This window comes from Haliotis rubra, unplaced genomic scaffold (genome assembly GCF_003918875.1).
Source record: "Haliotis rubra isolate DU_JTF1 unplaced genomic scaffold, ASM391887v1 Scf180, whole genome shotgun sequence".
NCBI classification, from domain to species: Eukaryota; Metazoa; Mollusca; class Gastropoda; order Lepetellida; family Haliotidae; genus Haliotis; species Haliotis rubra.
This window is the reverse complement of record NW_025765781.1, coordinates 656,058-672,325: the sequence shown is the minus strand read 5'-3', so window position 1 is coordinate 672,325 and position 16,268 is coordinate 656,058. Positions and strand designations below refer to the sequence as shown.

Genomic DNA, 16,268 nt, shown 5'->3' with positions numbered 1-16,268 from the left:
CTGTCTGTCTGTCTGTCTGTGTCTCTGTACGTGAGTGTCAGTGTACAGACTCAACATCGTCTGTCTGTCTGTCTGTCTGTCTGTGTCTCTGTATGTGAGTGTCAGTGTACAGACTCAACATCTGTCTGTCTGTCTGTCAGACTCAACATCGCTTCGTCTGTCTGTCTGTCTTTGTCTGTGTGTCTGTCTGTCTGTCTGTGTCTCTGTATGTGAGTGTCAGTGTACAGACTCAACATCGCCGTCTGTCTGTCTGTCTGTGTCTGTCTGTGTCTGTAATGCCTTGAGTGTCAGTGTAATGAGGTTGTAGTGACTCAACATCGCCTGTCTGTCTGTCTGTCTGTGTCTCTGTATGTGAGTGTCAGTGTACAGACTCAACATCGCCTCAACATCTGTCTGTCTGTATGTGAGTGTCTGTCTGACTCAACATCGCCTGTCTGTCTGTATGTGAGTGACCTCTCATCGTGTGTCTACAGACTCAACATCGCCTGTCTGTCTGTCTGTGTCTCTGTACGTGAGTGTCAGTGTACAGACTCAACATCGTCGTCTGTGTCTGTCTGTCTGTCTGTCTGTGTCTCTGTATGTGAGTGTCAGTGTACACTCAACATCGCCTGTCTGGTCCGTCTGACTCAACATCAACATCGCCTGTCTGTCTGTCTGTGTCTGTCTGTGTCTCTGTATGTGAGTGTACAGTCAACATCGCCTGTCTGTCTGTGTCTCTCAGACTCAGTGTACATCAACTGTCTGTCTGTCTGTCTGTCTGTGTCTCTGTATGTGAGTGTCAGTGTGTCTGTCTGTCTGTCTGTCTGTCTGTCTGTGTTCTGTATGTGTCAGTGTCAGTGTACAGACTCAACATCGTCTGTCTGTCTGTCTGTGTCTGTATGTGTCAGTGTGTACAGACTCAACATCGCCTGTCTGTCCTGTCTGTCTGTCTGTCTGTCTGTGTCTCTGTATGTGAGTGTCAGTGTGTATGTGAGTATGTGAGTGTCAGTGTACAGACTCAACATCATCTGTCTGTCTGTCTGTCTGTGTCCTCTGCCTGTCTGTCTGTCTGTCTGTCTGTCTGTGTCTCTGTATGTGAGTGTCAGTGTACAGACTCAACATCAACCAGTCCTTGTTTCACCTTCATAATCCCAAGCATAATGCACTGCAACAACAAATTCCACCCACCTGGTATGATCAAACAACCAGTCTTCTGCTCTGCAGCACACATATATCCAGTCAACTCACCTTCATAGTGAAGTCCTCGCTCTGATTCACGTTGCCGTTCATGATATGTAGATTGTCTATGAGACCCATTCCTGGCACCATGGGTGATGTGGGGTTGGAGACAATCCGTTGGCGCTGATGCGACATGATTATCAGCTGGCAGTAGTGGAGCTGGCGGTTGAGGGCGTAGTCCCACGCTGTGGCGTTGAACTGGTCTACCACAGTCAGGTCAACTGTAAGTGCAAACAGGAAAATATTGGATCAAGTGAACTCCGGAATACAAGAGGCTCATATCAGCTGATCTGTGGAGATCTGTGGAGATCTGTGGAGATCTGTGGAGACATATGTTTCGCTTACTCAGGGAATCACATCCCTCCATGAATTCAACACGTTACTCTTGTTCAACAGAATTATTACAAATTGTTTTAAGAAAGAGTGACTTTCTTTGAACTCTTCAGTCCATGCTTTCATCTTAACCCCCGAGATAGATGAGTCGAGGCCGGCCAGGTGTATATTTGTACGTACCGCCCTGCTCCAGGAGGAAGTTGACGATCTCGCCATGTCCGCGTATCGTGGCGAGATGGAGTGCAGTTCCTCCCCTGGGCGTCCGTATCATGGATACAGATACGTCCTGCAATCTCCATGACCAGCTTGGCAGCCAGCAGTGACCCTGAAATACACAATTCACAACCCTGTAAAACATCCACTTGAATGACGAACACGGAGTGAGTGAGTGAGGTTCAACACTTTGGCGTGAAGAGCAAACGCTTTAACCATTAGCCTATCCCACTGCCCGGTACAGGCTTTAAAACACTTGTATACTACTCGAAACAAGTTAAACAACACCTGATTTGTCATGTTACTAAAGTTTACCTATCGTGGCTGTGTACAGCCTTCCACACTCATAATACATATTTTGAGTATTTTGAGTGTGGCGATTGATATATTTCTTTTCACCGCAACCTAGAGGTCCTGATGATGACCTTTCCAAAATCACCAGGTCCAGGCACTTAGATAGGATGATAGTTGGATGGGGTTGGGTGGTGGTGGGGAGAAATTGGGGTGGGTGGTGAGTGAACGGTGGGTGGTGAGTGATGGGAGGAGGTGGGAGGATTGGTTGTGGGTGAAGAGTGAACGGTGGGTGGTGAGTGATGGGAGGAGGGAGGATGGAGGTGGCTGTTGATGGTGGGTCATGGATGCTTGGTGGTTGGTGGTAGTTGATGGGTAGTGACTCACCCATCTCAGCAGCGAGAAGTAAGACTGTCTTGCCATCATCATCCTTGATCGCCGCAGTGTCCGCAGTTATTAAAGTCTGAAACAGATCAAAACAAAGCCTTGAAGTAACTGCAAAGAAAAAAGCCATATCTATCCATCAACAAAATTCAACTGGTACTTTCAGGAGTGCAGACATTTTCAAAACTGGTTTGGAACACTGACAATGATTGAACATTACTCCTTCAACATGGCGTATCAACCATCATCACCTTCGTTTGTGATCATCACCAAAACTATTATCATCCATGACAACCTCAAATCAACATTGACTGATCAAATATACCAAAAACCAAGCATCTGCTTCAAATCCATCATCTTATGTGTTTTGTTAAGTTGTTGGTTAAGGTCGCACTCAGCAAAATACAACTGAGTTTGGACCAGACAAGCCAGTGACCGATTTTGTGAACAAAAATCTTCGTTTAAGTCAAGTCATCATGGCTGACCAATGACCACCTTTCAGATGGGCTGGACAATCCAGTGATTGATATTATTATGAACAACAATACCCATTGTCTTGGCATGATGACACGCTATCAGTAGAGTCACCAAACCTGACCATTGAACACCTGATTCCCGATGGGCCAGACAATCCACTGATTCATACTGCGAACAATGGTCCCCATCGTCTGGCTTGTAAAACCCACCTGCAGACACTCCAGCGGTTCTGTTCGCCGCACAGCCCAGTGCATCCACGTGCGGCCATTAGCATCCCTCTCGATCCCGTCTGGCTCCTCGATGTGAGAGTTATCTGCCCTGCTCAGCAGCTCGAAGTGCTCAATGTGATCCATGCGACATGCCCACATGGCGGGAGACAGTCCATCCTTGTCCCGGATACCAGGGTCTGCGTTGTGCTCCAGGAGAAGCTGCAACATGGAACATCATCTCAACCAACAGATCTACAGCATGGGAACAGGGAGAGTGATTCCACTGGGTGACGCGAGGTGAGGTGAACATCATCTCAACCAACAGATCTACAGCATGGGAACAGGGACAGTGATTCCACTGGGTGAGGTGAGGTGAGACAAAATAAGGTAGGTGAGGTGAGGTGAGACAAAATAAGGCAAGGTGAGGTGAGGTAACATGTGGGTTAACATTAAACATTCGTGCACTCATACAACAATGTGCATGAAAGCGTGTGCGTGTGTCTTCATGTGTGGCTGCTTGTACTAGTCCAAACTTTCACCAGTTTTATAGTGCTAGCCCTCTATGATCTCAACAGGGATACCCCACCCTAGACAAAGGCTTAAGCTTTAGTCTCTGAAGGAGCCCCAGTGAGAGTGGAGACTGACAAAAATAATGATTAGATTCACTTGGGGCTTTTGTATAAAACAAATGTTGGTGTGAAAGAAAGAAATAATATGGTTAGAACTATGGGATGGACTAGTCCCACTCAGTCTACCCACACTGAGCTGACCAGTCCTTAAAACATTGTTCTATTCTCTTAACATAGAGATCTAGGGTTACAAGAAGGGCTATCTTTCTACACTTTTGGTTTCAGGAGTCCTGGAAACCACAGACTTTCCCCTCTCTAGGCAGACACACTGTCCAATTCACCATGAAGGCGGTCATAATGTTCACACAAAGCCTGAAGTGTCGCAACTAAATTTCCCTGGGATAATTGAGGTTTGCTCTCTTAAAATTTGAATCCAGTGATCGCTAAATATTTATTTTATAAAATAGGCTTATGACAAGGGCCCTTTGATTTTCATGCTTAATTTCACTGAAGGTTGTAGATGTTCAGTAAGTTGGGGAATCGATCATGTATAATGCTGACACATCATAATCAAGGATATATCTGAAAATATGTCAGTGACTGTCGTTTATAGACCCAGATAATATTCCAGTCTTATGACAGTGGCCCTGGAAACAAGCAAGTCTGGATGAGATGCACCAATGTTTTAAGCAGGCCATCTTTGTCCTACAAATATACAAGCAGATAAATGGGTACCCGGTAGGATGAGATGGTAATGACAGTAAACCATCTTAAGGTAGGGTTGTATACTCCCCAGGGAGATGAGAATAAAAACAAGAAGACAAAGTCATCAATATCCTCTGCAATGGTAAAATACTCTTCATGAATATACATTAAGTCCATATGACAGAGTGATGCATTAGGTTCTTGTATACCCACAAAGTAGAAGGAGACTGTTGAAAGGTTTTAAAGTTCTGCTCCAGAGAGGAGCACCAACACCAATATCAGTCAAAGTCAATCTTGTTGCCATGGAAACGCAAAAAAATATTTTATCCAGAAATCCAAAACTACCAAAAGGCACCAGTTCACCAATTATTGAATGGTTTTCATGTTCTGCTTCCGAAAGGACCAATTTCCAATGACGGATGCACAGACGGAGTTTATTTTGATACCCCCCTGCAAAACACGTTGCTGCTGATAAAAATGAGTGCACATTGATGGACTGACCAGGGTAAAAATGTTACCAGTCTGTTCATGCTTCATATGGAAGCTAGCACAATACACCGCTAAGTACACACATTATTTTATGTGCACTGGGGAACAACGACACCCAAGTCATAGACCCTGACTAACCTACTTCTATGTAACCATCAGCTCTTAGAACAAGCAAACCTCGACTAAACACAGGATTACACAGATACCTTAAATGGTACAAGTTACCTTTCGACACTCTTTAACACAAAGAACCCGAGACACAACAATAAAAACAAAATCATTTATCAATTACTAAGATGGAAAACTATTATCTACGACTGTTCATTGAAGCTTTAAGCCAGATTACAACCTCATACATGCCCCAAAGCTTATCAAGGAATTAATTACACATCTCATGGCAGGTCATGAGGCTAATTGACCCTGGTTTATTTCCAATAAGGATACCGCTTAATAGCAGTTTTCCATCAGATACAGATGATTAAGTTTGGGCAAACCACACAATCAGATAGTAAAGGTTGAGCCATCCAAGTGTAGCCTGGGGCATGTGCCCACTGAAGCTTGTTGAGCAGGTATACTGCTGTGGTTGTATATATCACTGACAGGTGACAGGTCAGCTGTGTGACATGTTGAGTGACAGGTCAGCTATGTACAACCGGGTCACCTCAACTCAGCTTACGTATTAGGTTCTAGGTTGAAACAGGTGCCTTTCAAAACCAGACAAAACTTGTTTAGCATTTGACACAGAGGAGAGAAATTTTTAAAAAGACCTGTAGTTTTCTTTCAAGTTAAAGTTACAAGCTCTCTGTATAAAGATATTTTGATGCTTAGTCCACATTGAGTGAATGACTATTGTTTATGTAATAAATTAACTAGGCTCCCATTAGTTAGAATTGGTCTTCAGCAATCAATGCTGTCGTAACAAGCAACTAACTGGATAAGGTGGTCAGGCTCACTGACTTGAATGACACGTCATTCTATCCCACTTGCGATACTAGTGATGTTGATCACTGAATTGTCCGGTCCAGACTCGATTATTTACAGATCGCTGCCATATAGCTGGAATATTGCTGAGTGCGGCGTAAAACAATGAACAAACAAACACAAAAATGACAATGATCCATTGTGTATGTCAGAAGTTGCTGTTTAACTGTGTCAGCCCACTATGTAATCGTATACAGCATGTACAATTACAAAGTTGAATAGATTACTGATCACACTGTGGCGATCATAAATTCTATATGGTAGGTCAAACATGTTTGAAAACATGTACCTGTAGTCTACATGTTACAGATAACAGCTTGTAACACCTCTGTCTACAATCTGTCACATCTAAATACAACCAGTTCCCTATCACATCATGTGCATGCCACACTAAAAGGTTAATGCTATGTTTAGTCAAGAAACGTAGCATGCACCAAACCAGGGTCAAAATATGGGTAGGTTGAACTGAAATTAAAACAAACCTGGAGATAAAAGAGCTCGACCTCTTTGTGAAAAAATATAATTCTGACCAATGAATACGTTTAGCAATATATTCATTATTTTTTTACAAAATGTCTCCGGATGCAGATTTGAACACGGACCTAAGGATGTCAACAAAACCTCAACAGTCCTCCGCTCTACCAACTGAGCTATCACAGGCTGGGAGACAGATTTCACCAAACACAAGTGGTTCAAATAGATTTTAAGAAAGACAATGAAATTTTATGTGTAGATAGTATACACTGAGAATACAACAATTAATGATTTGGTGCAGAAAATTCACAAAATGCACGGTTCATTGTGTGCTGGCCAGATGAACGATCTGGCTTGAAGAAAGGTCAAAGACCTGTGCATCTCTAATCAGCTGTTTACAACAGTTGTGTACATACCAGATAACCCACAATGATATGTGTGTAGTGAGAACTGTGTTTGTAAACACCTCAGGACAAGGAAATGGAATGAAACAAATCCATGTAGCGAATGTTGTACATCAATGTAGGAATTGTACTACATTTATGTAGCAACTGTAGTAAATCATTGTAGAAATTTTAGCAAGTCATTGTAGCAACGGTAGTACATATATGTAGTAACTGTAGTACCCCTATACAACTGTAGCACACCTATATAACAATTGAAGTACATGATTGTAGCAACTGTAATACTGACTGACTGACTGAGTTTGGTTTTACGCCGCTTTTAGCAATATTCCAGCTACATCACGGCGGGGGAACACCAGAAATGGGCTTCACACATTGTACCCATGTGGGGATTCGAACCCGGGTCTTCAGCGTGACGAGCCAACGCTTTAACCACTAGGCTACCCCACCGCCCCGCAACTGTAATACATATATTTGTAGTAACTGTAGTGCATAAATGTAGCAACTGCAGTACACCTATGTAGCAATTGTAGAACATAATTGTAGCAATTGTAGTAAACCCACATGGCAATTGTAATAAATCATTTTATTACTCACCCATTGAAGATATCACTGTTTAATAAATCTACAATGTTACTACACATTGTGTAATAACATCGCGTGATGCCGGACGTATGACGTCATAATTGTTTACATGACGTCACAATGCTAATACCTCCGTCACAATGGTATCAGACTTGGCTTGGCTCGCGGAAAGATGACTCGAGTCATCACACCCTAGGCAGTTTCGATCAATTTATGTTGGAGAGTATTAACAGAATAGTAAACTCGCTTCTGTGAAATACCATGTTTATGAAACTCGTGAATGAGTTAGTATCAAACGAGCGAAAGCGCTTTTGATACCAATTCATTAACTCGTTTAATTAAAATGGTATTACACGGAAGATCATTTAGTATCCTCTATGTAACAACTTTGATTGTCATTCTAGAAGTTGGGTAGATGATGCATGAGGACTATTTATTATGGATATACATCTTCTTTATTCTGTATAGGCGGACGTCCCGTCATAGATTCTAATGTTGTTGTCAACATTTCGACATTGATTCTAATGTAGTTTGACGGCATTAGAATCTATATCGAAACATCGCCTATACAGAATAAAGAAGTTGTATATCCATAAAAATTAGTCCTCATTCTGCAGTACACCTACATGAGTATGTAGTGAATTTTTAGTTTAACGCCACTTTTAGCAATATTCCAGCAATATCATGGCGGGAGACACAAAAGATGGCCTTCACACTTTGTACCCATGTGGTGAATTGAACCCGGGTCTTCAGTGTGACTACCAAACACTTTAACCACCAGGCTACATGACCCCTGCCATACACCTATATAGCAACTGTAGTAGATGTATGTAGCAAATGAGTACACCTATGTAGCAAGTGTAGTAGAATGCGAACACAGCAAATGACTACTAACACACCCACACAGCAACTGCAGTACACACATGTAGCAACTGTGATACATGCATGCAACATCTATGGTACATCATTGAAGCAGCTGTAGTAACTTCATGTAGCAACTGCAGTTCTTAAATCTTTGTAGCGTCTTTATTTCATCTGCAGATACACACTGCAGAGTACTAAATTATATTTCATGTAAGAAACTCTTAATGTCTAAAATTAATTTACTTCAAAACTTCCAAAAACATTAAGACAATAATAAAACATTTCCCGCGAGGCGGATTTGAACCACCGACCTAAGGATGCCAGCTAAACCTCTACAGTCCTCCGCTCTACCAACTGAGCTATCACGGGGCTGTGAGAGAAGCATTCCCAACAATACATCTTCCAAAGGAGACAGTACAGACAGCTCACTAGGTATAGCAGTGTGGACTCTCATAAAACTACAGCTGAGTACATCCTCATGCTAATTGACAGGGCGGTGTCTGATATTAATATCTCTGTACATACAGGTGTGTATTGTGACGTACTGTAGTTTCTCTAGTCCTGCATGCAAACTGACAGGGCCGTGTCAGTCGTAGATATCTCTGTACATACAGGAGGATATTAATCCACACAGGATGAAGTCATGTATTTCCTCTAATTCTTGACACTATTTGACCTGACTCTATCTGCGACAGACATAACTGTGTACACACAGAGGTGTACACATGAGGAAGCTCCGCATTGATCAGATATGATTGAAATTAATGAATCACCCTCTGTATCTCACACTCCGCATGTGCTTGGGACTCATTCAAGCAATTTTCAAGATTTATTAGAGGTAACGCGGTATATTGGTATAGTGACATGTCACTCAGTGGTAAACTTCTGATCAATTTCATCTGCTCATGACAATCTTATTTTGAAGTAGTTACTAATAATAGCTTGCACGAAGCTATTTCTGTCTTATCATTTTGCCCTATCTGGACCTGATATCATTAATCATGGACCTGACATCATCCCATCTAGGACCTGACATCATCCCATCTAGGACCTGACATCATCCATCTAGGACCTGACATCATCCCATCTAGGACCTGACATCATCCCATCTAGGACCTGACATCATCCCATCTAGGACCTGACATCATTCCATCTAGGGACCTGACATCATTCCATCTAGGACCTGACATCATCCCATCTTGGACCTGACATCATCCAATCAAGGACCTGACATTATGCATCTAGTACCTGACATCATTTCGTTCGGGCCCTATCATCAATGACCTGGACTGTTCGTCCTGAAACTAACCACTTGTTCGTATACTTCATTCATCATGCAAGGAAACAGTGTTATCAGAGTGATATATCGATCTGAAAAAGTCTCACAATCTGATAAATATACAAATGACGTCTTCTACCAGGAACTACTTTTCAGTTCCATACATCCAGGTCTGCTTGTTCAATACATGACTCAGTGACATTACCAGTATGTTCATAAAGTGTTTCCTGATGAGTGGGTGTTCCACGAGACAAACTGACTGAAACTGACTGACTGTACATGACTCTGACTGACTAACCAATACTGACCGATTCTTATTCCTCTTTCCTCAAACACTTAACTGTTCATGGCACCTATACATCTTTCACAATAAAATTATTTCAACATAACTGTAAGCAAATCTTTAGACATAACAAAGAATCAGGTCTACAAAAGTTTGTCGAAATATATATCAACACATTGAAATCATTAAAAAACAAAGATTACAATAATGTTGTAAAAAGTTCCCTCGAGGTGGATTTGAACCACCGACGTAAGGATGTCAGCTGAACCTCTGCAGTCCTCCACTCAACCAACTGAGCTATCATGGGGCTGTGAGAGTTAGCCCCATCGGACAGATGCAGTGTTACAAGAGACACTACCACGTGATCACTCCAGCTATCATGGGGCTGTGAGAGTAGCCCCATCGGACAGATGCAGTGTTACAAGAGACACTACCACGTGATCACTCCAGCTATCATGGGGCTGTGAGAGTAGCCCCATCAGACAGATGCAGTGTTACAAGAGACTCTACCACGTGATCACTCCAGCTATCATGGGGCTGTGAGAGTTAGCCCCATCCAGATGCAGTGTTACAAGGGGCTGTGATCACTCCAGCTATCACTGGGCTGTGAGAGTTAGCCCCATCAGACAGATGCAGTGTTACAAGAGACACTACCACGTGATCACTCCAGCTATGCAGTTAGCCCCATCGGACAGATGCAGTGTTACAAGAGACACTACCACGTGATCACTCCAGCTATCACGGGCTGTGAGAGTTAGCCCCATCAGACAGATGCAGTGTTACAAGAGACACTACCATGTGATCACTCCAGCTATCACGGGGTGTGAGAGTAGCCCCATCGGACAGATGCAGTGTTACAAGAGACACTACCACGTGATCACTCCAGCTATCATGGGGCTGTGAGAGTAGCCCCATCGGACAGATGCAGTGTTACAAGAGACACTACCATGATGATCAGCTCCAGCTATCAGGGGTTACAAGAGAGCCATCACTCCAGCCCCACGGGCTGTGAGAGACAGATGCAGTGTTACAAGAGACACTACACGTGATCACTCCAGCTATCACCGGGGCGTGAGAGTAGCCCCATCGACAGATCACTCCAGCTCATCAGGGGGCTGTGAGAGTAGCCCCATCGGACAGATGCAGTGTTACAAGAGACACTACCACGTGATCACTCCAGCTATCACGGGGCTGTGAGAGTAACCCCATCGGACAGATGCAGTGTTACAAGAGACACTACCACGTGATCACTCCAGCTATCATGGGGCTGTGAGAGTAGCCCCATCAGACAGATGCAGTGTTACAAGAGACACTACCACGTGATCACTCCAGCTATCACGGGGCTGTGAGAGTAGCCCCATCGGACAGATGCAGTGTTACAAGAGACACTACCACGTGATCACTCCAGCTATCACGGGGCTGTGAGAGTAGCCCCATCGGACAGATGCAGTGTTACAAGAGACACTACCACGTGATCACTCCAGCTATCAGGGGGCTGTGAGAGTAACCCCATCGGACAGATGCAGTGTTACAAGAGACACTACCACGTGATCACTCCAGCTATCAGGGGGCTGTGAGAGTAACCCCATCGGACAGATGCAGTGTTACAAGAGACTCTACCACGTGATCACTAGCTATCCTGTGAGAGTAATCCCCATCGGACAGATCACTCCAGCCCCATCATGCAGTGTTACAAGGGCTGATCACTCCAGCTATCACGGGGCTGAGAGTAAGCCCCATCGGACAGATGCAGTGTTACAAGAGACACTACCACGTGATCACTCCAGCTATCAAGGGGCTGTGAGAGTAGCCCCATCAGACAGATGCAGTGTTACAAGAGACACTACCACGTGATCACTCCAGCTATCACGGGCTGTGAGAGTTAGCCCCATCAGACAGATGCAGTGTTACAAGAGACACTACCATGTGATCACTCTAATCAATCATCCACACATTGATGACAGCATGGTGTATTTCAATTGTGCCCAGCTTTACTATAATCCAAAAATCACTAAATGAAGCCTGTCAAGACTTTCCTGGTTCTGAAACTCCCATCTTACTGGGACTCCTTTCAATTTAAATGGAGTTATTTGTTCTGGGCAAGTAAACTCAAAGATGCTACCTGCCCAGTCTGATTTGCAGCTTGCCCTCCTTAATCAGAGAGGAGTGTCTAAATACACGACAAAGAGGCCAGCCTAACCAAGAGTATTGAAACTTTCATTTCTGATTTTTCATCTGTTTTGTCCTTCTTCTCCATCAGTTACGCCATTATTCCTTGTGTTTTCATGTTAGTGACATTTCAATAAAACTAGAAATATATATTACTTTTAAAGCACATCTTTTAAGTTTCAAGCCCTGCATATTTTCATACTTGCCCAAATGCAACTAAATGACATTTTCCCACTTGTATAGCATTGTTTTCCGGGGGTTAGGCAATTCTGGCATAATAATTGAACATCCCTGTCGTTTCCATTAAAATGATATATTTTTCAGAGTGAGTGAGTTTAGTGTTACTTTGCTTTCAGCAATATTCCAGCACTATCACAAACACCAGAAATGGGCTTCACACATTGCAACCATGTGGTTATCGAACTGGGATCTTAGGTGTGACGAGAAAATGCTTTCACCACTAAGCTATCACATTGCCCCTATTTTCTAGGGACTAGAATTTGCTGACGCTACAACAGCGCTTAAAATTCTCGCCTGCCCCACCGTCAAGAACGGTCTATTTTCATCTCGGACAGTCATTTTAAGTTCAAAAGTAGCCTGTCCGGTGGTCTGGTCGATGTGGTGGTCCGGTGGTTTTATCCCTAACAGTAAATATTTCATAATATCAAACAGGTTTTCTTGTCGTCAGTTTGAGTGTTTAAGGTATTATGATAATTATGTTAAACTATTTACGACTGGACAGTTCATTTTACAATAACCAATCACAACACATGTACTTTCAGCCTAATAACCTGGGTGTGTTGCGCCTGCGTCAACGCTCCGACACTGTGGAACCAGATCCATGGAACCAGGCTGATGTACTTGCAGTTTACCTTAACTCGGTGCATTGCCTGTTAGTGCTAGGTTGTTCATTGTGATACCTACAAACAGTAAAGTATTAAGAAACCTGATTTTTTTTTCTTTGTTGAAAACCGGACAGGCAAGTTTGTAATCGGACTGGTAATTTATAAAAGTTACCAGTCCAGCTGTCTGGCTTGGAATTTTGGGAGTTTTAAACGCTGTCTACAAGTTCCATGGCTACCCTTATACCATATGCTGCACACAATGTAACAGATATACTCCAAAAACATGTCAACTGTGAACATAGGCTTCATAAATCAAATTGTGATTTCTTTGAGAATATTACTGAAAACATCTTTCTTCCCTTTTTTCACGACTGACTGACTGAGTTTTGGTTTTACGCCGCTTTTAGCAATATTCCAGCAACATCACGGCGGGGGACACCAGAAATGGGCTTCACACATTGTACCCATGTGGGGATTCGAACCCGGGTCTTCGGCGTGACGAGCCAACGCTTTAACCACTAGGCTACCCCGCCGCCCCCTTTTTTCACGAGATTAACAGTGGATATTGGTTAAATATGTCTGAACAATGTACCTCATAACCCTGTCAATGACTATGGACTAGTGGGAACCATAATTTCATACTCTTTTATCAGATACATAAGCCCAGATTTCATTTTTGTACATATCTCTGGGCTTAAAATTGACAACAAATTTATAAATATAAAAATATACATTTAAATATTTCTTTACTTCTGGCGTATGTGACATTACATTTTAAAATACTTTAATATTCATATAAGAAAAATGTCTTACAACTATCATCACAAATTATTCAAACATTTAACCAGTTCCTGCCAACATCCATTTACCATTAACTACAAAAATAATTCATTCTTCTTCTGAGTAAAATGTCAAAATATTTCCCGCGAGGCGGATTTGGACAACCGACCTAAGGATGTCAGCTAAACCTCTACAGTCCTCCGCTTCTACCAACTATGCTATCATGGGGCTGATATAGAATAACTTGGGGGCTCAAATGAAGGATATCAACCCTCCAACACTTTCCATACTGAGGGAATATATGTACTATTCAAAAAAAGTTAAAAACACCTTAGTGTAAGACTCTTGTTCATTTGTCAAAGCTGACGGGTCTTGCAACAGAGCTTTCTATGTGTGAGTGTTCTGTAAATTGTTTTCAGGAATATATACGGATTTAATTATTCCATGAATCAATGTCATCACCTGACAAACACACCTGTCCCATATTGCCATCTCGGAAATCAATACACGTTAGGTGATAATTTCCACCTGCCAATACAGGAAATACTTTCCCTATTATCACGCTTCATGATGCCAATAACATTGCTGTTTAGGCTTCCTAGAGCCTGGCTACTACGTTCTATTCCATGAAACCAGTAGAGTAGTACCAGATGATTAAGTCACACTTTTTTCTGCCAACCCTACACACACTAAAGTTGGATGAAAAATGTAAAACGAACAATCTTATTCATTCCAGCTGTGCACAAATCATTAAAAGTGATGGACTTAGCTTAGTAAGCATGTTTATATCTAAATATCTATTTAGAACAGAAAATTCAATATATCTAAATTATTTGCCAACTACGGGCTCCTGCGAGGAATCCCAGCCTAAAGATCTTAGCGATCTTTTGGAACGTGGTAATATTCAAATAACCTTTCAAAGAACATTCATTTTTTATTTTATCTCCAACTACATGTACTAGTTCCTGCCGGAATCCAAGCCTAAAGATGACAGTGATTTTAGTGAACATGGCAATATTGAAATAACCATATTTAGTGCCCATTTCCACATGTACTTGTCTTATCACAAGATACTTATTTTAAGTACTAGTAGCACATACTTAAAATATTTTTTTTATTAAAAATAGTGTTTTGATTCAATTCACAAATCCCAAAAATATCTGTCAAACTTCAAACACATGCAAAAAGATTCATTAAAAAATGCAAAAAGTTCCCGCGAGGCGGATTTGAACCACCGACCTAAGGATGTCAGCTAAACCTCTACAGTCCTCCGCTCTACCAACTGAGCTATCACGGGGCTGAAAGTGAATAGCACTTCAGAGCAGGTAATTCTCCTGGCAGCCCACAGTGAGGGCTTGTAAATCAATACTAGCCGAGGCAGGGATTGACGTCATACAGCCATTAGCTGTAACCTGCCTGGCGGCTTGGCCGACCTGCTAACATATCACCCAGCTCCACAATAACCAGCCTCTTAGCAACCAGACTGAAGATTACAATACCATGAATCTCGGTACAAATATCGCATTACAGTTTCTGGGGGATCTTGGTTGATGGTCTGCTGTAGAAAAATATAGATGAATCTTCAGGCCTTGATTTGTTACATCGTACTAGGGTTACAACAAGGACGTCTTGACTTTCATGTTTTATTTTAAACACTGAACTCAGTCACAGTCACTTTGAGGCATGAATTTTTAACATATATGTTACAGCTAAAGGTAATCTTGTACCCAATACAAGACAGATTATGTCACTAAATATAAATCACCTGAATTTTACTGGAAGTAAATTTGAGACTGGTATTGCAAATATATACACTACAATCAAACAAATTTCTGTACCCCAATACAAGACACTGTATGTCACAAAATATAAGTTGCCTCAATCCAACTCTAAGTCACTTTGAGAGAATGTTAAAACTAAACCTGTTCTCATACCTCTGAATACAAGACACTGTATGTCACTGAACACTGACAAATTTGAGACAAGTATTTCAAATACAAACATTAAAATACAAAATTTCTGTACCCCAATACAAGACATTGTATGTCACAAAATAGAAGTCACCTCAATTTCACTGTAAGTCAGTTTGAGTCAAGTATTTTAAATATATATGATATAATCAAAATTTTTCTCATATCTCAATACATTAGAAATTGTATGTCACTAGACACAATTTATATAAATTTTCATGGAAATATTTCGAGACAAGTATTCAAATATATGATACAATCAAACTCTTCTACCCCAGCAACACACAATATGTATGTCACCTCAATCCAACTGGAAGTCATTTTCAGAAAAGTTTTTTAAATATGTTGTTACAATAAACCTTGGTCTGAACACAAGTCATCTCAATCCAACTTGCATGTACTTTGAGACAGGTATTTTTAACAAATGCTATATGGTTACAACCAACTCAGTCCTGTACGCCAACACAAGACATCGTATATCACTAAATTTAGCAAGCTCACTACCACTGGAAGTCAATTTGAGATAAGTATTTTAAAATATATGTGTTACAACCTTGTTGCCATGCCTCAATACAACATGATAATGTATGTCACTAAACATACTTTATCTAAATTTCAGTGGATATATTTTAAGACAAGCATTTCAAATATATAATATATTACAATCAAGCTCCTGTTCCTCAGTACAAGACAATGTATGTCACTTAACGCAAGTCACCTCAATCTAACTTGCAGCTACTTTGAGA

General features: G+C 41.8%; 1 protein-coding gene and 2 non-coding genes across 3 annotated transcripts in view; all 3 read right to left on the bottom strand.

The window, feature by feature from the left end:
* The window catches only part of LOC124273424, a 61,537-nt gene that overhangs the window by 25,052 nt on the left and 20,217 nt on the right, over positions 1 to 16,268 (bottom strand). Inside the window, 5 exon segments of the mRNA XM_046708689.1 lie at positions 1,228 to 1,439; positions 1,732 to 1,798; positions 1,800 to 1,876; positions 2,443 to 2,518; positions 3,126 to 3,344. Coding sequence (XP_046564645.1) covers positions 1,228 to 1,439; positions 1,732 to 1,798; positions 1,800 to 1,876; positions 2,443 to 2,518; positions 3,126 to 3,344 — 651 coding nt within the window.
* Trnay-gua lies at positions 8,480 to 8,565 on the bottom strand. The gene is given in 2 exon segments: positions 8,480 to 8,515; positions 8,529 to 8,565. It is a non-coding gene; the product is annotated as a tRNA-Tyr (tRNA).
* Positions 14,764 to 14,849, bottom strand: Trnay-gua. The gene is given in 2 exon segments: positions 14,764 to 14,799; positions 14,813 to 14,849. It is a non-coding gene; the product is annotated as a tRNA-Tyr (tRNA).